A 24,840-nucleotide genomic window follows, 5' to 3' on the forward strand; every position below is an offset into this window, starting at 1 on the left:
CAGGCAGCGGAAGAAGATGCTCATCATGAAATGGTACGCACTCATGAGACTGGTTCGGTATTAGGAGGTGAACGGTGTGTTGGTTCTGCTTCAAGTTCGAACTTTGTCAGGGTGTGTCAGCAACGCAGTGGGCTTTGTACCCACAGTGCACCCATGTATCAGATCTTTCAATCAGTGCTTTGTATGAAATAAATCTTTATTTTACCCCAAAATCGCTTTAGTTATTTTGAATACCGAGTAACGGCGGCAGGCCTGAAATCCAGTCGAAGTCGATGGTAGCCAGGACCGACCGAAAAGCCAGCCAGACATGGGGGCTCCTGATTGGCCGGCTGGTTGTGCATAATATCCACCACGTCGCAATTTCATTGGTCGTGTGCCCAGTGTTGTGTGAATTATCTCAAACTATGGGCTCTATGGGGAGCTGTTGGAGCCTGGTGGAAGCTTATCAATAAAAGTATTCGTCTCTCACGCCATTAAGACGTACGCAATGAAGACGACGTTCTACTTTTGAAAACTGAAGTAAGTGCTGATCATGGTGCACTCTTAAAAATGAACTTCGCCACATAGCACGCACCTAGCCAACCATCATCCCCAGTGACATCGTTCTTTCCCCTGATTTGCTGAAAAACGCGTACGCTTTTTTTCTTCTTACTTCATGACAATACTCTTAGAAAACAAAGCATCACGAAAGAAAACGCTCAACAAAAGACAGAACCGCCTCTACCACCACCGCCAATGTCTGAAAACTTCCTTCAGCTGCCACAAAGGCCAGATAAAGCAAGGCAAGCATGACAGACCACAGGCCCACCCCCAGCAGAAATGCCTCCACGGCCTCCAAGTGTGTGGTCTACTGAAGAGTCTGTCGAATGTTTCAAGCCTACCCCGCCACCCGTGCCGCCAAGGAAACTCATCCCTCGGCCAGACACAAGGGTTCCACTCACAACAGGTCTCCTTGGTCCTGCACATCATTCCTTTTGTTCTGGCAGCATTAAGGCTATTGTTGTGTCTCTCACAAGCCCAGCAACTTCCCGAGGTAAAGCAGGCTCTAGCCTTCGAACCTGAGCTGCTGAGGATCATTACGCAAGCCAGTCATGGTTAAAACCTATGACAGTGCAACGATAATGCAGTGGAACTGCAATGGTCAGATACGAATAAAACTGATGAATGAATGAAACAGATACGAATGACGCACTCAGTCAAAAGCTTGTTTCTGGTCGAACGAGGCTTACACCGTTGTTAGCTGTCTCAGGTTTAACCACTGGATGGGGTCACGAACGGCCATCCTATGGAGGACCGATGACCTGCCGAGAACCGAACAGACTTGCCGTGGATGTCCTGGCTATAATTCTAGTCAAAACTTCTATTGTTGACTCTATGTGACGATCCACTGTAGAAGAACAAGTCAAAAGTGGTCGTACTGCCAACTGTTGGATGGGACAAGCGAAAGCCTGCCCGCATCCGTCTCCTTGTATTGTCATCAAGCAGGAGAGCTACCTATGGAGGTAGGCTCCTTTACACTAGACGTGCACTATGCTGAAAGGCAGGATAACAACGCTGCTAGGGAGATTGCTGTTTGTACGGGCCATACCATGCGAACAGTCCATGATATACGGGAGAGTCGCGACGGAGGCAGTACAGGTCTAGCAAAGTGGCTAGAACAGAATGTGCCACTCACTCTGATCATAGCGGAAGACGCGAGTGGAGCAGAGCGAGCGACGGGAGCACTCGACTGAGCCGAGCACTGCCTGTTCCCTGGTGATTAGCACCCGTAGTCCAGCACGAACTGCCTGAAACAAGCCTCCGCTCCCACAGTCGGGGCCACCGAAGGCAAACCAGCACCGGCGTATCCAAATTTGGAAATTTATTTCCGCAATCAAACACGCCAGATGTTTCCGATCCCTTGGTGCAACCGGCACCGGTTCCATCAACTTTACAGTGGCCCATTCGACTCTTTGAAGGTCAAAAACAAAAGCCCCTCTGCTCCACAGGAGCAGCGGAATCTGGCACTGAAGGAAGCAGTGCTCTGGTGACTCCGAGATGCCACAAGACGGGCAGTGATCCGTGCGACAAATATGGAAGCGGCGTAAACGTTCACGAAGCGGGAGGACACCATGAGCCAGCTTCCACTGGAGACTCGCTCGACGAGCGTCCAACCAGCCTGCCGTGATACGTCGCCAGGCGCTCCCGAAAGGACTACCCACGGTACCAGGCAAGGAGGGAACCAGCACCTCCTCCATGAGCGCGGCGTAGAAATCCTTGGCTTCCCAAAGAGAGACCTCAGCGTCTGGGGACATCTCGCGTACGCGTCTGACGGCAGCTATGGAAGCTGTGAAAAGAGGGGAGGGAACTTCTGCTCTGGGATGGCTGTCAGTGATATCGGTGAACCACCGGACGGCATGACCGAGGAAATAGTGCACCAAAGCGCACGCTGGATGATCAGCATTGTGAAGCGCCTCAAAGAGAGCCCGGATCTGCAGTGCTAGAGGGCACTCCGTGATAGCCGGCACGCCTAAACCGCCCCGATCATGCGTGAGATAGAGTTGTGACCTCCTGATCCATTCAACTGAACCAGCCCACAAGAAACGGAACGCGTTGCGAGTTATGGCGACCCGAATGACTGTAGGTGGCAGACATACGGCGGCGAGGAACCACAGACGGCTGTAGTACCAAGAGGCCAGTAAACGGGCACGGAAAGTGAGGGGCAGGTCTACAGATTTGAGTTCACGGAGAACAGCGGAGGCACGTTTAAACACTGTAGGCCAGTTTACACGAGATACCCCGCGACCATCGAAGACAACACCGAGGATTTTGACTTGAGGCTTTGAGGGTACGCCATACGGGGCGACGCGGGAAGGTTCTGTATTAATATAGAGGGCACCGCTCTTAGAGCTGATGAGTTGTGCGCCAGACACTTTACCATAATCGTCGAAAGCCTTCAGCACAGGTTCAAGGCAAGCTTCCCCTGGCAGCATGACAGAGATATCATCTGCATATGCGAAAACGGGAGGGGGGCAACCACCAGGCAATCTGAGTAGGATAGGGAGGGAGCTTGAACGAACCAGGAGCGGGTTGATTGCAACAGCGTACAATACAGGAGAAAGGGGACAGCCCTGGCGCACACCGCGCGTAACCTCAATTGGACGCGTTAGACCACCAGCAACAGAGACCAGGTACAACACTTCCACAAAACGAATCCACGCTTCATGAAAGCCGTAAGCTGTAAGCATGGAAAACAGATACGAATGACGCACTCTGCCAAAAGCTTTTGCCTGGTCGAACGAGGCCAACACCGCTGTCAGCTGTCTCAGGTTTAAGTGTGTATTGTCATCAAGCAAGATAACTACCTATGGAGGTAGTCTCAGGTTTAAGTTGCTCTAGATTGTTAGTGCGACGACTGCCGCAAACGCTGTGTTGGTAGTGGTAGTGATGTTTATTAAGAAAAGAAATGTGGTCTGCCTGCTCAGAATAATGGCGGCAAGTTACATTTCCAAGGGAGGGGAGTAAGGGAGGAAAAGAATAAGCAAAATAGTTAAGAAAGAAGGAAAGAGGAAAAGGAGGGGTTAGGGGGATGAAATTACAAAACAGACGAAAGTCCGGTGTCTTCTAGGAAGCTGAGGAGTGCGTCCCGAATATTCCTTCGGGTATATCTTGACCCTTGATGGTGCGTGAGGTCATTAGAAGAGCGTAAAGTCGTTCCTGTGCCCTGAAGACGTTGAAGTAGGGATTGCCTTTCGCTGTGATACCTCCCGCAACAAAAGAGAAGATGGCATATATCGGATAGTTCTCTACAGCTGCTGCAGTATGGTGACTCTGTTCGTCCGAGCTTACGCAGGAACGCTGGTGTGAAGGCACTTCCCGTTCTCAGGCGATGTTTAAGCGTGGCAGTGTGTCTCGGAAGTCCTCTGGTCGGACAGGCAGGTGCGTATTCTGCTGGAGAGTTTGCTGTTTGGAGATGAACCATGGTGATATAATCCCTTATTGCCGTGCGCGTGGCGTCAGGGTCAATAGGGGCAGGTAGGTTTGCGTCAAGTTGGTGCGCTGCCGCTGCAAGGTTGTCCGCGTGTTCATTGCCGTCTATGCCCACATGTGAAGGTATCCAATGGAGGTGGACTTTATAGTTCAAGTCCTCGAGCGTTCGAATTAGGTCTCGAACTTGCCAAGCCACGGTGTCTTCGTGCTTTGGGTGCTGGATCCGAAGAAGAGCTGAGCGGGAATCGGTGAGGATGACGGCTGGTTGAGGGGCTGGTTGAGGGGAAAGTGTTTGCAGGTTCCTCAGTGCGTATTCTACGGCTATGAGCTCGGCAGTTGAGGAGGAGACTTTGGTGATGTTGCGTCCACTCGAAGATAAGTTAAGGGCTGGGATGCAGAAGGCGGCAGTGCTTGATCTGGGCTTTTGGAGGACAGATCCATCTGTAAATATCTTGAGGTGCTCGTCAAGTGTCGTCTGAATGAAGTCGGAGGCGATTGATTTTGCGACGATTGCGGAGGCTGTCTTCTTCCGTAAGTGTGGTACCCTATTGAAAAATCCCGTATGAGACTCGTATGGTTCCTATATCAGTTTGTATGGTTCCCGTACAGATTCGTATGGGTCCTATATTAATACATATGGACCGCCTATGAAGTCATATGTAGGCAATATGGCATTCTTATGGGTACCGTTGGGAGTCATATGGAGTCAGTATGGTACTTATGTGGGCCTCATATGAAGTGATATGGAACCGTATATCACATATCTTTCACCCGTATGAAGTGATGTGGCAGCAATATGGGTTCCATACGACTTCGTATGTGACAGCAATAGTACACATATGGGGCCGTATGATGCACATTAGGATTGTATGGGGGACAGGAATCACACATGACACATAATTCGAAACGTTGATTCTGCCACATAGTTATGATTACAATTATGCCAAACTAGTTTATGAACTGGGCCACTTAATTGCATCACACACTTACCTTATAAAATTGGATTGTGCGAACCAAATGTCTGTCACTGCCCTGGAGGAACGTGCAGATACATAAACTCACTGCTACGTTCCTGTGTTAGGAACTAAATAGTAATGGACGGACGGAAATGATGCAGAAATAGGATACACGCTCCGAACGACACGCGAGTTGACACACATGATTAGGTTAGGTCAGGTTGGATGATGTTGCTTTTTGCTAAGAATACAATTAGTTATACCCTAACATAGATTTGTCCTGCTTAACCTTATCCGGTACTCAAAGTATCGATTCTTCAGGTATTTATCTGAAGTACACGGGTACCCTATTGAAAAAACCCATATCGAATAAATACGGGTCCCATATATATGGCATTATTGAACATGGGGTTATGTGTCATATGGACATATGAGTTATATAGACCATACGGGGTCCTCATATGGCCCGTATGAGCCGTACGAGAATCTCCATATCCAACAATCCCGTATAAATGTGCCCCATACAATTATCATGTGACCCATAGACCCACGTGATTGTGTGAGCCACAACGGAATTATGAGACCGCTTATACGGGGCGCAGAGAGCATAAGGTTATGTACCACGTTGAAGAAGCCGCTGGTCGGGTAACGGTCGTATGACGATACGGAGTGAAGGTTATACAGGGTTGACACATAGTGGGGAACCAAAATCCACCTACACACAAAGCACCAAAGGGGAGGATACATTGTGAAAGCAGTACAGATCTTAGAAAAATGTAGGTATGATAAGCTGGGTATCTTTACGCGAACATAGTGGCAAAAGAACCAGGAAACTTTTCTCTGTTATCCAGTTTATTTGGCTTGTTACATTCAAGGGCACGGTTGTAAAAGCTTGCACTGCCATGAAGCAGACATTGGAGTTGCATGGGTGAAGTGCACACCCTACCTGTTTTTCTCAGGAAACACAACTCAGTAAAAATCTTTGCAATGACCTGTAGCTTAACTTACTTTGTCTTTTAAGATCTCAGCGACGTGTGTGTTCATTTCCTACGTCGGGAGTGCGACAGCCCATTTGTCTTGTGCACAGAAACAAATCTGTCAAAAGCGTCTGAAATTCAAAGATTCCACATTTGTAACAGGCCAATGAAGCATCACATGTGACATCTTCACCCGATGTTAAGTGACGATATCGGTTAACGACTACGGCAACGACCACAATGAGTTCAGCATAAGGTAACAGGACTCAAGAGGGTAGCAATCACACTGAGTGCATAAAGTAATAGGAACCCACACGCTAGGAATGTTACCAAGCAAACCGTGCATGAATCATGACACAGCAGCCTCAACACTAACCTTCCACTCACGAAATCCAACGGCTTCTGGTCGTATCTTCCAAGGCGTACAAACAGAGAAACATGTCCAGACATCACTAGCAAGGCACAAACACACAGTCAGAACAGTCCGAGCCACCAACGCCACGCCGAAACACCCAGAACAGGAACGACGACAACACGCGACCGCTCTCCTCCGGTGCTCAACGTCGCCTGAGAGCAGTGGCGGATGCAGAGTGTGGCATCGGGGGCGCCACTGTCGCGGCGCTCTTCGTGCTATATCAAGAGAACTGCTATCGGCGCGAGCACGACAACAATGCTATCGGAAAGAGGACGTTTTCCCCGTCAAAACGAGACCTCATTCACCTTCCTACGCCAAGAAACACCCAATATCGAAAACAAATGCCCCGCGCCCCATGTATAAGGAAACCGCCGTTGCCACGGGATCCTCACTAGAGAACGGAGAGAGATAAAGAGGTGTCTCAAGTTCCTACACCTTGCCCGCTTTGAACACGTGTGCCCGTCAGAGGGAGGTTCGGATCTGCCGTGGGGTTCGTACCCAAACACTGAGACAAATGTCGCAGAACGGGGGTCGGCGTCAGGAATTTTCGGAATGACGCCCTAACAGCTGGAAATTGACGGGTGGCCCGAATCGGAAACTTGTAGTGCAGGGTACGGAGCATGCACACACAAAATTTTGGGTAAATCGGGCGTTAGGTAAGCAAGTTACAGCACTGAACAGCAGGAAGCGTTTCGGGGCGTCGTCACCCAGCACGCCGGCGTCGAAAAACTACAAAGCCAATATCTTATCTTGGAGAACGAAACTTTTCGGGCCTATAGGACAAACTCGATTAAAAAGAGCACGTCGAGACCTTCAAAACTACGTTACACACGACTATGTAGCTGTAACTGGGGCGGTTTTAGGAAAATGCGGCCGCCCGTCACATGTATCCTGAGGAATGCAAACACGGAAACCGGGAACTGGAGAACCGCTAAAGTTACAGAGCTGCGCTCAATTTTGTCACGTTTGGTACGTCATGTAGAGCATGTTACAAAAAAATGAACATCGTCGGACGCGAGCTTCCTTCCTAAAAAGGACCCCAAAGTTTGCAAAAAGAGCGTCGCGAACGCGTCTTCACGCACAATTTCCAAACCGCTAAAGACCGGACCGCGGTGTGATTTGGCCGATCATAGAACTATTCGAGACCTATTTGGACGCAAATTTTAGCGTGAATCCGACAAACGCCGCGGGAGTGACGGCGCTCCGAATTTGTCGTATATGTGCTGATGGATGATGAGCAGGCTATCCGTGTACTCCAGATAAATACCTGAAGAATCGATACTTTGAGAACGGGAACAGGTTAGAAAGCAGGACAAATCCATGTTAGGGTATAACTAATTGTATTCTCAGCAAAAGCGACACCATCCAACCTGACCTAACCTAGTCATATGTGTCAACTCACGTGTCGTTCGGAGCGTGTATCCTATTTCTGCATCGTTTCCGTCCGTCCGTTACTATTTAGTTCCTAACACAGGAATGTAGCAATGAGTTTATTTATCTGCACGTTCCTCCACGGCAGTGACACACATGTGGTCTGCACAATCCATTTTTATAAGGTAAGTGCGTGACGCAATTAAGTGGCCCGTTTCAAAAACTAGTTTGGCATAATTGTACCCTTAACTATGTGGCAGAATCAACGTTTCGAATTATGTGTCATGTGTGATTCCTGTCCCCCATACTATCCTAATGTGCATCATACGGCCCCATATGTGTACTATTGCTGTCACATACGAAGTCGTATGGAACCCATATTGCTGCCACATCACTTCATATGGGTGAAAGATATGTGATATACGGTCCCATATCACTTCATACGAGGCCAGTAGTCTAGAAATGTAGCTCACCTAGCAGTGCCTATCTAGCAAAACAATTGCTAGATACGCTAGCTAGCGTATTTAGCATCAACAAACAAGACCGCCCCCGTCCCCGCCCCATCCCGCTCTTGCGAATGTTAATTAGGGCTAAACCACGTGAGCGCCAGCCCACAGATACCGACCTCACTGTATCATCTGAGGAATTAACCACGTGGGCACCAGCCCACTTTCACGACTCTATCTGGTAAGCCATCCCTGCCACATGCCTTTCTTAATATTATAATTAGGTGCACGCCCTACTGTGTTGGAGTAAACCACGTCAGAGTGATACCGACCTCACTGTGTCATCTGAGGAATTAACCACGTGGGCACCAGCCCCCATATCGTAAGCCAGCCTCCAGCAAGTCCCTCGCACGCGCAACACGCGCTTCTTATTAGTTGCATGCACACCTACTATGTAAATAACTAAGACTGGGCACGCGCCTCAGTCTTATAAAAACGGTGCATGCAAACGGAGATTAGTCAGAACAATAAAAAATGGCAGACCAGTTCTACATCAATTTACTCTCAAACGCGGTTGAACCAGCCCACGAAGCTGTCGTTATACTTCTTAATAAGTTTACCTCCACCCTCTCGCAGATTTTAAACCTGACCAGTTGTGGCTGACCACGTGGGGGCACCAACCCCTTTGCTTGCCTGTAGGATGCACTCACTGAATGTCATCTTAATTGTGTAGTTCCATCAGAATGATATACCTCTTGTTTTAAACAAACTACGTTAACAATGAATAATTAGCTTAGTTATGAAATCAGAAATGTGCCATAACCGTTCATCCATCTAAGGATCTTAGTAAAAAATAATAATAATAATAAGATTACGAAGATTAATTTTTTATGGATAGTTGCACAATTCTTACTCGATCCTGCAAAAGCGTATACGAAGAGGGGAGTCAAGTCCTGTAGATCTCATAAACAAAATACAGAGGAAGCGTGGACCTCCACGTGAAAGCTTGTACAAATTAAACTTAAACAAAAATCTTCAGTGTCGGCTTCTGTGTTTTGTTTATTGGATCCCTGCAAGGATAAAACGATAGCTCGATTCATACATGGCACAACATTGTTCAAATATTTTTTTTTTCTTATTACGTTTAAAGTCGACAAGTAGGACACCTCGCTATCGTCTGCCTAATGGAAATGGTTGATCAGCCAATCGACTCCTTCCGAAGTGCGAAGAGACAGTATATACTTAAACTTCAGAGCGCTAAGAGCGTAACCGAAAAAAAAAAAAAAAAAAGAAGGCCTACAGCTCTGATCTTCGACAACCGATCGAAAAAAGAAAAAAAATGCACCGGCCGCCGCCACAACATCGTTGCGAATTGCAAGGATATGGCGTAGCTAGTATTGAGATGTGATTATGGACAGGGTGCTAAGGGCGTGTAACCGACAAAAGGCTTACCGCTTCGAAATTCGACATCCGACGCATCATGGGGGAACATCATGATATTCATTGTAGAGATTTCATTAAACATGCTTGGACTTGTAGTCGACCAGGCTACCTCTCCCTATTAATCCGTTTTGTGTACGACACGGATTAACTCTCGAGAAATGATAAGATCACTTTTTTCCGTATTCCATTAAGATGTTGTTGCGTTAGCGACGCTTTGCATATTAGACGACGGGATGGCTGAAGGTCACGCTGTTTCCACTCAGACTGTGATATCTCTTCTGCTGATTTGCATGAGCACGCGAGCAAGTCGAATAAACGCTCGAAGATACACGATGTTATTGCAATAGCAAGCATTTGCATATAAGACAACTCGTTGGATAAAGGTCGTACCTTTTTACTCTAGCCGGTGTCGCCTTTGCAACTCGAAGACAGGAAAAATAATTACTATGCGATACATGTTGCGCCGCAGGAAAAAGAAGAAGAAAAAAAGACGCAGTATACTAATGACAGCCACCTCCATGCTGACTGCTTTGATTTCTGAACAGAGCGAGCCAGCCCGGGTAAAGCCGTAATTACCTCTCAAGGATAAACGATAATATCACTTTCCTCATCACGTCTTTGGGGCGAGACGGTCGACGCTGCACTCTCATAGGCAAACGAAGCGACTTCTATATAAGACGGTTCGTCCGCAACGCTTTCCGGACTGAGCTGGAATGTCAAGTGAATGCCACTTGATTGTTTTCAGGTGGATTCACTTGACATTCCAGCTCAGGTTTTTCCGTGCGGGTGTTTGACTGGAAAAGCAGACTAAGGTGAGTACATGCTTTTTTCTCTTCTCTTGTTATAAGTTCTTCCCCTGTGAGCGTGCAAGGTCACAGCCATTTATGGAATGCATGTAGGTGAAAGAAAAAAAGAAATGAGGTTCATTCCTTCCCGCTGTCGACATGCAATCTTTGTGATTTTAAAGTGCACCTTCTTAGATCATCGCAGTAGATGAAATGAAAAATAAACGATTGCAAACAGTACAACATTATTTTTTTATTTAGGACATTGCATTGCGTTGTATGTTTTGGAGGACATTGCTAATTTACAAGTCGGCTTCACCTAACTTCTACGTGCGTTGCGGGAAGTCAACGTTAGGAAATGCTCAGTCTTGCTGGATTGCTTGTTTCTTTGCATTTCAATTCAGCGGAACGGTGTTTTTTCTAATTGTTTGACTTTGGTTCTTCATAAAACATATTTTCCAGTTCATCGTCTTTGTTGTAACTACTCCGACGAGGTTGAAGGGTCATCTCACATTTTGGGCTTGTAAGATCGACTTCTTCTAAGCATTTTTTTAGCTTCTCTTTTTCATTTCATGTTCGGGTAACAACAGAACACTTCACCTGCACGTCAATGGCAAACAGGTCAGAAAGAAAGGAATGTGTCTACCTTCATTTGTGAGATGTAGCTAGTCTTCACCCAACTCCTACGTGCATTGGGGGAAAGCCTACTTTAGGAAATGTTCAGTCTTGTTACTGCATGTTTCTTTGCATTTAAACTTAGCGAAACGGTGTTTTTTTTTTATCGTTTGATTTTGCTTTGACATAAAACATATTTTCCAGTTCATCTTCCTTCTTTTGCTGTAACTACTCCGAAGAGGTTGAAGGGAACAGTTTGAGATCTTCCTTGACAACAAGGCAAAAATGTGTGCTATACAATGGAGAAGAGGTGGAAAACTTTTTTTTTCAAGTTAATCCACTCGGGATTCCAGATGAAGATTTTTTTTCTCCGTGAGAGTGTTTGACTGGAAAGACAGACTGTGGTAAGTACATGGATTTGCCCTCCTCTTTTGCAATACATATACTATATATAATGCTTTTCTATGAACATGCAAGTCATTTATGGAAATGCAAATATGAGGAACGACAAGGTTTCATGCCTCTCGCTTTCAGTGGCGACATGCAGGTCTTTGTGATTTAAGGAATGCTTTCCTAGCCCATCACAGGAAGTGAAAACGTTTGCAAACAGTTAAATTTTTTTTTTATTTAGATACAAGGACAGTGAGATCACAGCCCTTTTAGATAGTGAGATTCCATAGCCAGAGTGATGTCGACCAATTGTTCTGCCAAGAGAGTAAATGTTGCCTGGGCAGCGGCGAAGTTTTAACTCACGTTCTAAGCACAAACAGCATACATCTGAGCATTCGTTATCGTAATAGGTCCTTGTAAGATTGGCTGTCTCTAAGCATTTTTGCAGCTGGCGTGTTTCGTTTCGTGTTAGGGTAACACCAGAACGCTTCGGTTTACCGTTTTCACTCCAAATGCGTACCACAAGCAAGTCAGAAGGGCACGAATGTACATAAACATATTTTTCCAGTTCAGCTTCTTTGCTGCAATTGCCCTGATGAAGCTGAAGGGAAGAGGATGGAAGCTTCGTTAGCTCGATGATCACCACAACAAGCAAAAACGTGTGCCACACAACGGAGAAGAGAACACACAAACATCTATCCATGTCTGTTCACTCACAATGAAATGAGAGGGCTTAGTACAAATGTACATTTTTATTTCCCTGATACATGAGCGGTGATTATTTTTTTTATGCTCCATTGTGCACCAGTCGATGTTTGAAGAGGTCAAGTGTTAGCTTGCTGATGTAGCCTGTTAAGTAGTGCCAACCTTCAGACTCGGCTTGTTCCATGAAACATAGACTCTCGGCAGCAAGATGCATAGCGTCAACCTCGTCAGCATATGTCAAAATTTCGTCCACGTGACGTGACCATTCAGCAAGTAAGGCAAAAGGTGATTCCGAGGCAAACGTACAGGCGGTGTGAACTCTGGCATACATTGTTTTTGCAGTTTTCCAAGTAACCCTGTCAGGAGGTTGATCTGGCAGCGCTTGAAACAACACCATATCCGTCACAATTTTAAAAGCTTCCACGAGCGAAGTTTTGCCTACTTGTGTTAACCCACATTCCAATATCTCTTTGTAGGAGACGTGTTTGAGACGACACACAGGCTGCATCCGAAATTCGTGTGTGTAACCTCTTCTCCATCTGCCACACACATCTCTACCTAGCACAGGCTGCTCTTCATCTGCGTCTGATGATGACAACCATGCGCCATCAAGCCGAGGATCAACCTCAGGCCATGTTGTGTCATCGGCGGCTGACTTGTCTTGACTGGTCATTACAAACCAAGGTAATTTTCTGCGATCCACTTCTTGTCCAGACTGCCAGTGAACTGAACCAAGTACTGAAGCTTCCCATTTCTAACTCGTCGTTTTATGATCTTCTCTACTTTTGGAACCTCTCTCACTCGTACAATTTCACTCTCATAAAACCCACCAATGATGTCTTCATTTTTAAGATCACGTAATAGGTACGTGTTAGGATACCCTAACTTGATCGCTCTCACCACGAAGAGTTCTGACGTAAATGACCCTAAATAACGTTTTATTAGCTGATGTCTGTATTTTGCTATTCTCACTACGTCTCCAACGCTGTAGCGCGGCTTTTTTGGTGGTCCAACCGGGCTGGGGTACAGTCTCTCTCGGAAAATGTGCTCGTTTTCTTTCTTTACGTCCACTGGTCTGGCAGAAAGCGATCTGTGTACGCGATTGTTGTAAGCTTTCACTACTTGAGGTAAAATGTTCACATATCGCTTGTGACCCTGGAATGTGAAGATACGGTACAGTGTGGTCACAATTGTTCGCTGACATCGCTCGGCGATACTGGCCTTCATAGGAGAATTTGTATGGATGAGCCGGATCCCCCTTGCTTTCAGAAACTGTTGTACCACCTTGTTTGTAAATTCTGTTCCACGATCTGTGTGCAAAAGCTTGGGTGTCCCAATTCTTTTAAAGGCAAGTTTAAAAGCTCGAATAACCTCGGGAGATCGTTTATTACGAATAGGTACAATGGCAAGAAGCCGAGAGAAAGCATCTATACAAAAGAGCAAATAGCGAAAACCATCGTTCTGGTTCTTTAGACTTTGCAAATCCTTTAGGTCAGCCTGGAATAGTTCACGAAGTCCAAGTGCAATGGTTTTTCGAAACTTCGTGGGTCGCTTGTATTCCTTATGCAAACTGTACACATCACTTGTCTCCAGAAATTTAGTGACTTTGTCCTTCTTTTCGCCTATGGCTCGAGCAAGTCTCTGCACTCCACCAAAGCTGCCGACATGTTGCGGGTCATAGTAGGCTGCCATTAGTACTTCTTCCTACTGCAAACTCTAAGAGCATCGAGTGATAGATAAGCGTTGATTGTAGCTGAAACGTCTCCTCTCATCCAGGGAGGTTGCCTGTTGTGAAGTTCGTACTTCAAAAGCTCAACAATAGATGAGTGTGGCACCACCTTTCCGTGACAGATAACTCTTCCGTACTCGTCGTAAGCCAGAACCGTTGTCATCAGCTGAAGCATAGCTAATACCTTTTTATGATGTCTTGGAGGGAAGTGTGACAGTATTTTTTCTTCTTCGAAGTAGCCTCTCTCCTCGGAGTTCAGTACGGTGTCCATGTGAGCTGTCGTGCGCGCTTCGCGGCTCGTGTGAGCGGTGGTGACGCACGTCGAGGTGTGGAAGCTTCACTTACGGAATGAGGTGAAGGAGTGGCCAGAGTTTTCTCTGCTGTATGTTTTTGAAGACGAGATGGGTGCACAATAAGTGCTGGTAAGTTTAGCTTGACCAATAGCGGCAAAATCCGATCAAAATAGGGTGGTCTTTGAACATTTCTTGCTTTCGTCACGAGATAGTATACGAGGTCAATTATATTAGTATTGTCTACTCGCTCACCGTCGACAATTATCTGAAATGTTTTCCTATCCCATGAGATCGTTGGTTCCAGAAGACGTAATAGGTTTTCTGATCTGATTTTATAGCCACTGCTCATGAAATCAACGACAGTATTACTTTTTTCCTCGGTCTGTGTTTCCTCTTCTCTCGCTGTTGTTGAACCCAGTGTAGGTGTGCTCTCACTCACAGTGGGATGTAGCAAGGAGTGAAGATATTGGATTATCTCTTTTGCTTTGATATCGTCTGGTTCATCTTTCTTCAATATCTGTGGGATGGGGGTTTCCCGGTAAGGCACAAGCTCGTATTTCTGCATCGACTACACTCCGATTGCTTTTGCTATCGCCCTTCCACCTAAAGTCGAGAGGAGACCCAGCAAAGGTGGCAAAAGGAACTGTAGAAAACCACCAGATTGTTGCAATACCTTTCGAACTTTCTTCACTCCTGTAGTGTCTCGTTTTGCCAAAAAGCGGATAGGTGTTGCATAAGGTTGCAACTGATTTCTCACTCTTGGAGCTACCTTAATGTTTCCTTTACAAAGATTCATACAAATCTCTCGAATAGCAGTTAGTTGCTCTCTCGTAGCATGTTCCAGGAGAAAATAACGTTGCTCCGGCAACTTTGCATCAGCAAGCAACTGAAGGAAATGAATATTCTTCTTGACACGTTTCATGTTTTATATACTATTTGTCGCTGGTCGTCTGGAAATATATTAGTCCACACCCTAAATTGGTCTGAACAGTTTTGGGATAGGTCAATTACAAGGTATGAATATGGTTTCTTGCAAGCATCTTTATATATACTTGGCAGTAGTTCACTTTTCTTTCGACCAAACAGTTGTCGTGAAAGTATTTGCATTTGGTCCGCAGTGCGGGCGGAACGACATAAAATTAAGGCACTGCTGTTAAACTGAATGCATCTATACAGAGGATCATTAATAAATAAATATTGTGTTATGAAAATAGCTGAACAGTTGAGGTGGTGACAGCCAGCTACATAAAAATTGCAGATTTCTTTGAGCCTTTGTTTGTCGGCTAAGCAATCATCAAATATAATTAAAGAATTTCTTACAGTATCAAGATTAGTAGGAATATCCTGACTGAAGGTTACCTCTGGAAAATTATCAAAGATTGGTTGTTTGTACAAGTATATGTACAATATATGATCAAATGGTTTGTCGAAGACAGCAGCTCTATGTTTAATTAGACGTGTAACAAGTGTCGTCTTTCCACTCTGGCTTTGACCTGATATGGTCATTGAGACCGGAGTGGTAAACTTATAAGGTCCAACCTCAGCCATCTTTTGCAAACGAATGAAGCATGCTATGAAATCACAACATTACATAAAGGAAGGTTACAGCAAAGACGAGCCTGTACATCACTCTCAGATTGGCTAAACTGAAATACAGACCTTCAAGGTTGTAGACATTCAAGGTTGCGCACAGCCGTGTTAGTTATCAGACCAGGAGCATTCCATAATGGAAGGTTACAACAAAAAGCAAAGACAAGTCTGTGCTCTAAGCTTGCCCAAAGTCGAAGTACACACGTTCAAGGTTGTAGACATTCAAGGTTGTGCATGCAGGTATGTTAGTTACCAGACCAATGAAGTTAGATAGGACACGCTGAAACATGTCTTCACGTATAACGTTGCAAGGATGTAGACGTTCAAGGCTGTGCACACATGTTAGAGAGCTGCATGCAATCGCTATATAAGAGCGGACATAGAGAGTGGTTCTTCATTCAGAACGTCAGACTGAGGAGGTGTGTTACATATTCCTGTGGAAGATGTAAGAGTTTACAAATCTATTCTTCTCTTTCAGTTCATTCTATACAGCAAGAGGAGAAAGCAAATTGTCAACATAACAGCGAAGCCTCCATAACACAAGTAAGCTATGTCATCCGTCATGGAAAAGTTGGATAAACTGAAAAAATGTGGTGACGGTGAAATTCAGAAAATGAGCAACATACCCAAAAACGAAAAGTTCGAAGTGCTGGACATTCAGAAAATTGACACTATGTATGGCGAGGCCGTATACGTGGAGCTCCGCATGGAAAACGACAAGCCAGTGAAAGTGTATCTACCTGGACGCTTCAAAAAATTGTCGGAGGAAGAGCTAGAGGAAATGCGACTGCTTCCAAATCTCAAAATGGAGAAGAAAGAACGGTTTACCAAAGATGGTAAAAAAGTCATTTCGCCAGATATTATCTTCACCAATTCGAAGAGAAAGTGATGAGATATGGTGACGTGTCACTTATGCTCCCAGCACGAACGGCAGTATTATGCAACAGCATTAGGTCTTCAGATTCACTTGGCAAATGTTCACAATCTTCAAGCCCCCTGCATTCCTTTTTGTGAGACTTTGTGCACACTGCGAAACTATACTAATCGGTTCGAGCTACATTTACACGACAGGGACGTTAGCGGACATGATGTTACAACCTTTTTTCACGAGTACAGACAGTACATTGCTGATGTCTTACGACACTTTGGTTTCCCACTGCGCTATTTTGTATTGCTTAAAGTGGAACTTGGTCGTCACACGCCAGACGATGAGTTACAGCTCGAAATTAGTTTCGTGCCTTCCAAAGTAGTGACAGTATGGTCAGAGGCAGATGTAGAACCTTCTATCACTCAAGTGACTGCTGAAATAGCACAAAATTTGGAAAACCTCGAAGTAGAAGGTTCAGGTTTTTTTCTCTTTCGCATTCATGCCTGTATCATGAACATTGGACGTTTGATGCCTCAACTGATTGGATGTGCCCAGTTTGAGTTACCGCAAGAATTGAAGCATAAGTTTCGTTCTCTGTTGTGTGTGGACTTTGGTTTGCATGAAGATGAGCAGAACATGTGTTTTGCCTTCTCTGTAATAGCTGCACTGCATCCTGCTACTGGTTATCGCAGGCGTAGGGCATCTTCGTACAGACCATATATTTCTGAGTATGTTTTTCCGAAAACATTCCCGGTAGCTTTCCCAAAAGAGGTTGAAGCATTCGAAAAAAATAATGGTATCAGTATCAATGTGTACGCCTACGAAAGGGAAGACAAATCTCTGTACCCCATCAAGGTTGTCGATGACGAGCGTGAGAAACATGTGGATCTGTTGCTAATCGACTCTCATTTTCTGCTTATCACAAATTTTAATGGATTATTTCAACCTAGCGGACGGTTTCATTGCAAGAGGTGTATGATGGGCTTCTCATCAGACAGAATCCTCAGTGATCATTTAAAGATGTGTTTGCATCAGAAGGTTGCTAAGACAATTTACCCTAAGAAGGGAGAGACGGTAGCATTTGCCGGGGAACATCTCATGTCGGAAGTCCCTTTCTACTGTGTATATGATTTTGAAAGTGTTTTGTCACCTTGTTTGGAGGAAACAAACGTGTATGAGGATCACTGTCCTTCCTCATTTTGCCTTTTGGTTATACGTGCATCCGACTCACACGTGTTGCAAAAGCATCTTTTCCGTGGTCCTAATTGTGTCACAGTATTTATGGAGCTGCTGCGGAAATTGCATGACGAAATTTTAGGATGGATACATGCTTTTGCACCTCTAGAAATGACTGAAGAGAATGAGCGTCAACATACAGCAGCCACTCATTGTAATATCTGCAAAGAATCCTTTGCTAAAAGACAAAAAGTTCGAGACCATGACCATGTAAGCGGAGAATTTCGACAAACACTATGTCAGACGTGTAACCTGAAACTGAGAGTGCCACCCAAGATTCCAATCATTGCACATAATGCTAACTATGACATGAGTTTTCTCCTGTCTCATTTACATCTGCTTAAGAAGTCAGACATCAACGTGATTGCCACCAGCTGTCAAAAATTTAAAGCAATTGACATCGGCTCTTATCGATTCTTGGACAGTTTGAGTTTTCTGAACGCAAGCCTTGAAACACTGGTGAAAAATCTACGTGATAAAGGTGAATCCAACTTTCAATGCCTTCGCCAGTTTTTTCCAAATGAGGAACACTTTCAGCTGGTTGTTCGTAAGGGGGTCTTCTGTTATAACTTTGTCACCAGTTTTGAAGCCTATGATGAGCCTTCGCTACCACCTCGAGATAAGTTCTTTAACATTTTGAATGGAACCGAAGTAAGTGAACAAGACTACAACCACGCGCAGAATGTGTATGAAAAATTTCGGCTCAAGAGTCTTGGAGAGTATTCGGACTTATACCTTCTGACAGACACACTGCTTTTAGCAGATGTGTTTCAGAACTTTCGAAAGTGGACACTCGATGTGCACAAGATTGAACCGTTTCATTTTGTATCCCTTCCAGGATTAAGCATGTCTTGTGCACTAAAAATGAGTCAGGTAGAACTAGAACTAATTAACGACCCCAACGCGTACCTGCTCATCGAGAATGGCTTACGAGGAGGTGTCACACAGTGCTCCCTGAGAAAAGCAACTGCGAATGTGCCAGGAACAGAACAGTTTGATCCCGAAAAAGAAAAAAAAATAATTAACTACATTGATGTAAATGGCCTGTATGGAGCAGTCATGAGAGAACCATTGCCTTACGGAGGATTTGAGTGGCTCACTGAGGAGGAAATTGTTAACTTGGATATAGCTCAGATACGAGATGATAGCCCTGTGGGTTACTTTCTTGAGGTAGACCTAGTGTATGACCGAGCAACTCATGAACACCACAGAGATCTTCCCGTTGCCCCTGAAAAAATGTCCGTTCGTTATGAGCTATTGTCAGACTATCAGAAGGCGCTCATGAAGAAGTTCAATCTTCCACAGAAAGCTACCGAAGCAAAACTGTTGCTAACATTATTTGATAAAGAGAGGTACTTTCTCCACTATCGCAATTTGCAACTGTATCTGCAATTGGGGTTGCGTCTCACTAAAGTTCACAGGGTTCTCAAGTTCAATCAAAAGCCCTTTCTGCGATCCTATGTCGACTTCAATCACGAACTTCGGAAGCGAGCTACAAACGCATTTGAGAAACAGCAATCAAAGCTAATGATTAATAGTGTATATGGCAGGACATGTATGCAAGTCAGGAAATTCGTAAATTGTCGCCTCACAGTAACAGATGAGCAAGTGTTGAAGCTTCTACGTAAACCAAACTTGAAACAGTTCCGCCCTCTGAGCTCTCACGTCATCTTGTTCCAATTTAGTCAGTCTGTTCTTCGCATGAAGCAACCGCTGTACCTGGGCTTCACAATATTGGAATTGTCTAAGCTGAAGATGTTTGATTTTTATCATAACCATCTTCTCCGTGTAGCCCCTGATACACGACTGCTATACATGGACACTGATTCTTACATTGTGATGCTGAGTGACGATAAAGTACTCCACGAACTAGCTGACGAGCATCTAGACAACTCTGGATATGACCCTGATCACCCACTCTATTCGACAAAAAACAGGATGGTACTAGGAAAGTTTAAAAATGAGCTTCCTCGTGATCACATTCTTGGCTTCTGTTGTCTGAAGCCAAAGCTGTACGCCCTCGATCTGTGCAGCAAAAAGCAGTACAATCGCGCTAAGGGTGTTAAACAATGTGAAGCACAAAAACTCCACTTCTCTATGTATACGAATGCTCTCGAGCAGGGCACAATGCATAAAGTTAAACAGAACCTCATTGTGCACAAGGACAATGTCAACAAAAGTGTGTCAGTGACAAAAATAGCCCTCAATCCACTGGATACGAAACGCTTCATTTGTGATGATGGAATTGACACGCTACCTTTTGGCTATGGTTGAATTTTTTTAATGTGTACGGATTGGTCTCTCTAATGAAGCGATGGTGTTGGGGTGTGCACCGTCACGAGGTTTCATTACAGAGTTGGCATACGGGAGTAGGAGGGAACTCATCTGTTATCACCCCCGCAACAGATGTTGCCCTTCTATTCCTGGTCCCACAGAAAAAAATTGTAATAAAGATGTTACATCCATATAGCTATGGTTTGTCATATATTAGAACAATGTCATGTTAGAACCATGAACTAAAGCTATTGCATTATTCCACATCTATGGTTGTCAGTGTGGGATTACTTACAACTGTGAGTTAGGAGCTAGAGGATATTTGTTAGCCACGAGTGATGACTAAGCTGAGACCTGGTTTGATGAATTTCATGTCTTCCTGAAGTAATGTGTAGCTCTTGATGTGAGTGAAAGAGAGACAGTTTGCTTTCCCATATTGCTGCATGCATTTGCGATGGAAATAACAACTGACTTTGTCTGCAAGTCACTGTTTGTAAATGGACCGTCTCAGACGAATTTGATTATATGTGTGTGAAATAACCTGTTTTCTAAGAATTTGATTATAAGAGTATGTGATAACCAGTTTCTAATAGCATGTATGTAATCTATAACAACGTCTTTGTTTGCAAGTCAGTGTTTGCAAATAGCCTGTCTCAGATGAGAGTCACTGTTTGTAAATGATCCGTGTCAGAAAATTTTTGATTATACAGTCAAACTTCTTTACAACGAAACTCAGGGGACAGCAAGAAAAATTCGCAGTAAAGGTATTTTCGTTAAAAAGGATGTCCATTATTGGACCTATAGGGCTCCAGCAGGACCGCAAAAAAATTGCTGTAGTGGTATTTTCGCTAAAAAAGGTGTTCGCTATAAAGGAGTTTGACTGCATGTGTATGAAATAACCAGTTTCTAATAGCATGTATGTAATCATCAACAATGTCTTTGTTTGCAAGTCACTGTTTGTAAATAGCCTATCTCAGATGAGATTTTTTTTTATTACCAATGATTCATTATATAGTGTGCAAATTAAGTTGACAAATAAAGCTCTTTTCAGGCAAACTGAAATTTTATTGAATGCTCATAGTACACTACAGCATGACATATCCTCTGTTTTTCTTGGGAAATTTTTTCGAACAAGTGTTTCTATCAATCTGTCATTGTGTCTGAAGTTGGTTGGTGAAAACTTCTGAGTGCACTCTTGAAGAGAGAAACCACAGGCTAGAAGACTACCTACATACAAGCAGTACAGTCCACATGTAGCAGATCCATATCCCTGAAGTCGTTTTGCATTGTAGTGAAAGGAAGATGTTGGGTGAATAAACTGGTAAATTTCTTTGCAAACTGGTCGTATGCCGTAGCTGTCGAAATAAGAAATGCTGTTGTTCTTAGAGATGTAACATAAGGTCCAGTGTTCTCCAGGAGAGGATCTAGGAGCTGTGTTTACAACATACAGCCCTGGTTCAGCTTTTTGACTTGCAATTTCATTGCATGCAAATGTTCCACGAAACAGTGGCCTTGTGCAGTGATTTCGAGCAAAGGCTGCATAAAATTCCCATTCCTCCATTTTTTTTCTATACGAATTTGACTCGTCTGTCTTTGTTGATTTCTAGCACACGAGGTGTTTCTGAAACAAAGAGAACTGTAACAGCCTCTGTAAGATTTCCACCAAATGTTAGGGTGAGACGAACATTGGCTTGTACCACTGGACTCAGCGACTGCACTTCCACATCTGGAGTGAGATGGTAGTAGAGCATAAACGTTTCTTTCTCATATGCAGCCGGAGCTAGAGGTATGTCTTTCCGCTTCAGCTTGTGAAGCAAATTCATATATCCTTTAGAGTAGATCGATCGTTGAAAGTCAAAGTCATCTGTGTACTGTTGTCCACCAACATCAAGCACAGCTCTCTTAAGCTTGAAATTTTCAAGTTTAAATGGATTCCTTTGTCTGTTACCCTGGTAGGCTTCACTTCTAACCATCAATACTGTCAGCTTTGAGGGAACTCGTTCACTGTAAAGGTCATCGAAAATCACTTGAGATTGATTTGGAGCAATTGTCCTGTACTTAATCTCTAATCCTCGAAGGAGGTATGATGCTGGAGTTGTCTGAAGTCTTCGTTCGATGCCGACGAGTACACTTGGAGAAACCTGCACACGTCGCAGGTACAACACAATTCGTGAAAACTCTATAGTGTGTTTTTCAGTCTCGCTGGCAGGTGCAAGAAGTCGAAAATCATCTGTGTTCTGACGAAGGACAACTCTTATGTCGACTCCATTGAGAAGAAACTTTTCCTGTTGACATATATCACTGAAGATAGGGGAATAAAGATCGCAGAGTGTCGAACCTTTGGTCCGTTTGTAGCGTGCAAAAATTCCTTTTGCCTCAACAGGAGCGGCAAAATTTTCAGATTCTCCCACTGGATCTGGTTCGTAGAGCATTGCAGAGAGGGTGTGAGTTTGAGTAACATTATTAGCATTTGTTATTATGTCCAAGTATGAACGATATGCATAATTTTCGAAGTTAGAAACCAGTGTCGAATTAAGGTAGACGTGGACATGATGAAAGAGCGAGGATGCAAATGCTTGCACAGGTATCACACTATCTGGTGTCACTGTACTGCCAACTGTACTTGATGCTGTATCTCCATTTTTCCGTACAATTTTGCATTGAATGTGTAGAAAACTAGACTGCAAGTCAAAGAATCCACCTCCGAGACCTGGAACATTATATTCGATTACACCACTTGCTGTAGGGGCAGAAACTGGAAAAAACTCCACATATTCTGACTTCTCCAAGGAAAAGTTTGTTGGAGGAAGAGAAAACAGTTCCAATTGGTTTGTGGTGCAGAGGCAGGAATTCTTATGTACTATTGCGATGCTAGACATTTTCTGTAGTAAAAAAATCGACCTTTCTTCGCTTCTTCAGGGATTTTACTGACCGACCCACCCTCTTACGTTTGCTTTTATTGTTGACAGATTGTTTTCTTTTCCTTCCTTTTCCTCTGAGCCTCTGAAGCAACTCGTCACGTGTTGAATGGATTGTACGACCAACTCCTTTCCTTAGAGCTTCTCTAAACGTTGATCCCTGCTTAACTTCTTCTGCTATGTGTCGTCCAGTGTCGAGGAGCTTTCGACCCACGTAGGGAGCTACCTTCTTCGTTAGTATAGGTATAAACTGCTGCACTAAATCAGAGAAATAACCAGATCCGACTTGATAAAGAGGAGCTGAATAATGTGGCAGTGGTTGATCACGTTTGCCCGTACCATAATGTGCTATGCAACAGGGTGCCTGTGTTATATACATTTTCGAAAATGCAGTGTCACTCCAACACGTCCTGAGCCGGCAATGAATGGAATGAAATCACCTATCTCGTTTGCCAGTTCGATTTGAATGGTGGTCAGTTCTTTTGCTATCACATATTTATAGTAAAGATTAGTGAAAGAATATGAAATCACTTCATTCCGACTCTGCACTCTGAAAGGGAGTAAACGGAGAAGAGGTGCCGTGATATCACCGACAGCTTCATTCTCGATGATGTCACTGTAAATAAAGATATAATTTTGTGCTGGAAAAAGACAGACATCCCGCTGGGCTACAGCAAAACTTGAGAAGGTTGTCCTTTTTCCGAATCCAAGCATCAGAGCCAAATATGGATGAAATGTGACATAACCCTCGCTACGACCTTCCAGCTGACAAACTCCATTGTATGGATTATAAAACAAAACACGTGCACTTTCTGGTAGCCCTAGCTTTGTTCGGTATGCATGATTTATTGCATCAACTAGGTCCTTTCCCGACTCGTAATACCCTTCTGGAATTTCATATTTTGTTGTACGTGAGCGGTACGTGATTAAAGTAATTTTTTCTTCTGTATCCTCTTGATACTTCAATACTTTTACTGGTTGACCTTCATCCACTTCCGAACATCCAATAATCTTTTCAGGAAAACCAAGCTTGGCAGAGAGGGCTAGGCTCAACTCAAGTCCGGTATTGAGTGGCAGTTGTAGCTCATAATGTCCAGTGACACGTAGAATCCTTGCTTGGCTTTTTAAATGTTTCGTTAGGAATTGTCGAATTGGTAAGATAATGTTTTCTCCTGCGCGAAACTTAATTTGCTCTGTTGTGAGTGTAGGAGCAAAGAGACTAGTTTCAGATATAGCGTTAACAGTGTCCGTGACGTTCTTAATTGCAAACGGGACATTCACCTCTGTCAGGGCAACTTCCCACTTCCCATCTAAGTGCACGGGATGAGCAAGTTTAACTCTGAACTTACTCATCGTGTTATTAGGAAATACATCGGTGGAAGCGTTTGAGAGTAAATTGATGTAGAACTGGTCTGCCATTTTTTATTGTTCTGACTAATCTCCGTTTGCATGCACCGTTTTTATAAGACTGAGGCGCGTGCCCAGTCTTAGTTATTTACATAGTAGGTGTGCATGCAACTAATAAGAAGCGCGTGTTGCGCGTGCGAGGGACTTGCTGGAGGCTGGCTTACGATATGGGGGCTGGTGCCCACGTGGTTAATTCCTCAGATGACACAGTGAGGTCGGTATCACTCTGACGTGGTTTACTCCAACACAGTAGGGCGTGCACCTAATTATAATATTAAGAAAGGCATGTTGCAGGGATGGCTTACCAGATAGAGTCGTGAAAGTGGGCTGGTGCCCACGTGGTTAATTCCTCAGATGATACAGTGAGGTCGGTATCTGTGGGCTGGCGCTCACGTGGTTTAGCCCTAATTAACATTCGCAAGAGCGGGATGGGGCGGGGACGGGGGCGGTCTT

General features: G+C 44.4%; 2 protein-coding genes and 1 long non-coding RNA gene across 8 annotated transcripts; 1 reads left to right on the top strand and 2 right to left on the bottom strand.

Annotated features, from left to right (window-relative positions):
* Positions 1-3,434: 3,434 nt before the first annotated feature.
* Positions 3,435-5,386, bottom strand: LOC135399872 (uncharacterized). Its single transcript, XM_064631607.1, has 2 exons — positions 5,376-5,386; positions 3,435-4,514 (listed from the first exon to the last, which is right to left on the bottom strand). The coding sequence occupies exons 1-2, from the start codon at positions 5,384-5,386 to the stop codon at positions 3,575-3,577; spliced, it is 951 nt and encodes a 316-aa protein (XP_064487677.1). The 3' UTR covers positions 3,435-3,574.
* Positions 5,387-5,759: 373 nt separating this feature from the next.
* On the bottom strand, positions 5,760-6,456 carry LOC135399455 (uncharacterized). Its single transcript, XR_010424275.1, has 3 exons — positions 6,279-6,456; positions 5,934-6,033; positions 5,760-5,871 (listed from the first exon to the last, which is right to left on the bottom strand). It is a non-coding gene; the product is annotated as an uncharacterized LOC135399455 (long non-coding RNA).
* Positions 6,457-9,762: 3,306 nt separating this feature from the next.
* On the top strand, positions 9,763-24,462 carry LOC135400169 (uncharacterized). 6 transcript variants are annotated; one of them, XM_064631903.1, is made up of 4 exons: positions 9,763-10,389; positions 10,953-10,983; positions 11,182-12,756; positions 16,163-24,462. In XM_064631903.1, exon 4 carries the CDS (start codon positions 16,580-16,582, stop codon positions 20,060-20,062), a length of 3,483 nt encoding a protein of 1,160 aa, XP_064487973.1. In that variant the 5' UTR covers positions 9,763-10,389; positions 10,953-10,983; positions 11,182-12,756; positions 16,163-16,579; the 3' UTR covers positions 20,063-24,462. The 6 variants fall into 6 exon arrangements, with proteins under 6 accessions (XP_064487973.1, XP_064487977.1, XP_064487975.1 ...); XM_064631907.1 differs by having other exon boundaries at positions 9,763-12,756; positions 16,163-16,587; positions 16,956-24,462; XM_064631905.1 differs by having other exon boundaries at positions 9,763-12,357; positions 12,415-12,756.
* Positions 24,463-24,840: the final 378 nt, after the last annotated feature.

This window comes from Ornithodoros turicata, chromosome 7 (genome assembly GCF_037126465.1).
Source record: "Ornithodoros turicata isolate Travis chromosome 7, ASM3712646v1, whole genome shotgun sequence".
In the NCBI taxonomy this organism is placed as follows: domain Eukaryota; kingdom Metazoa; phylum Arthropoda; class Arachnida; order Ixodida; family Argasidae; genus Ornithodoros; species Ornithodoros turicata.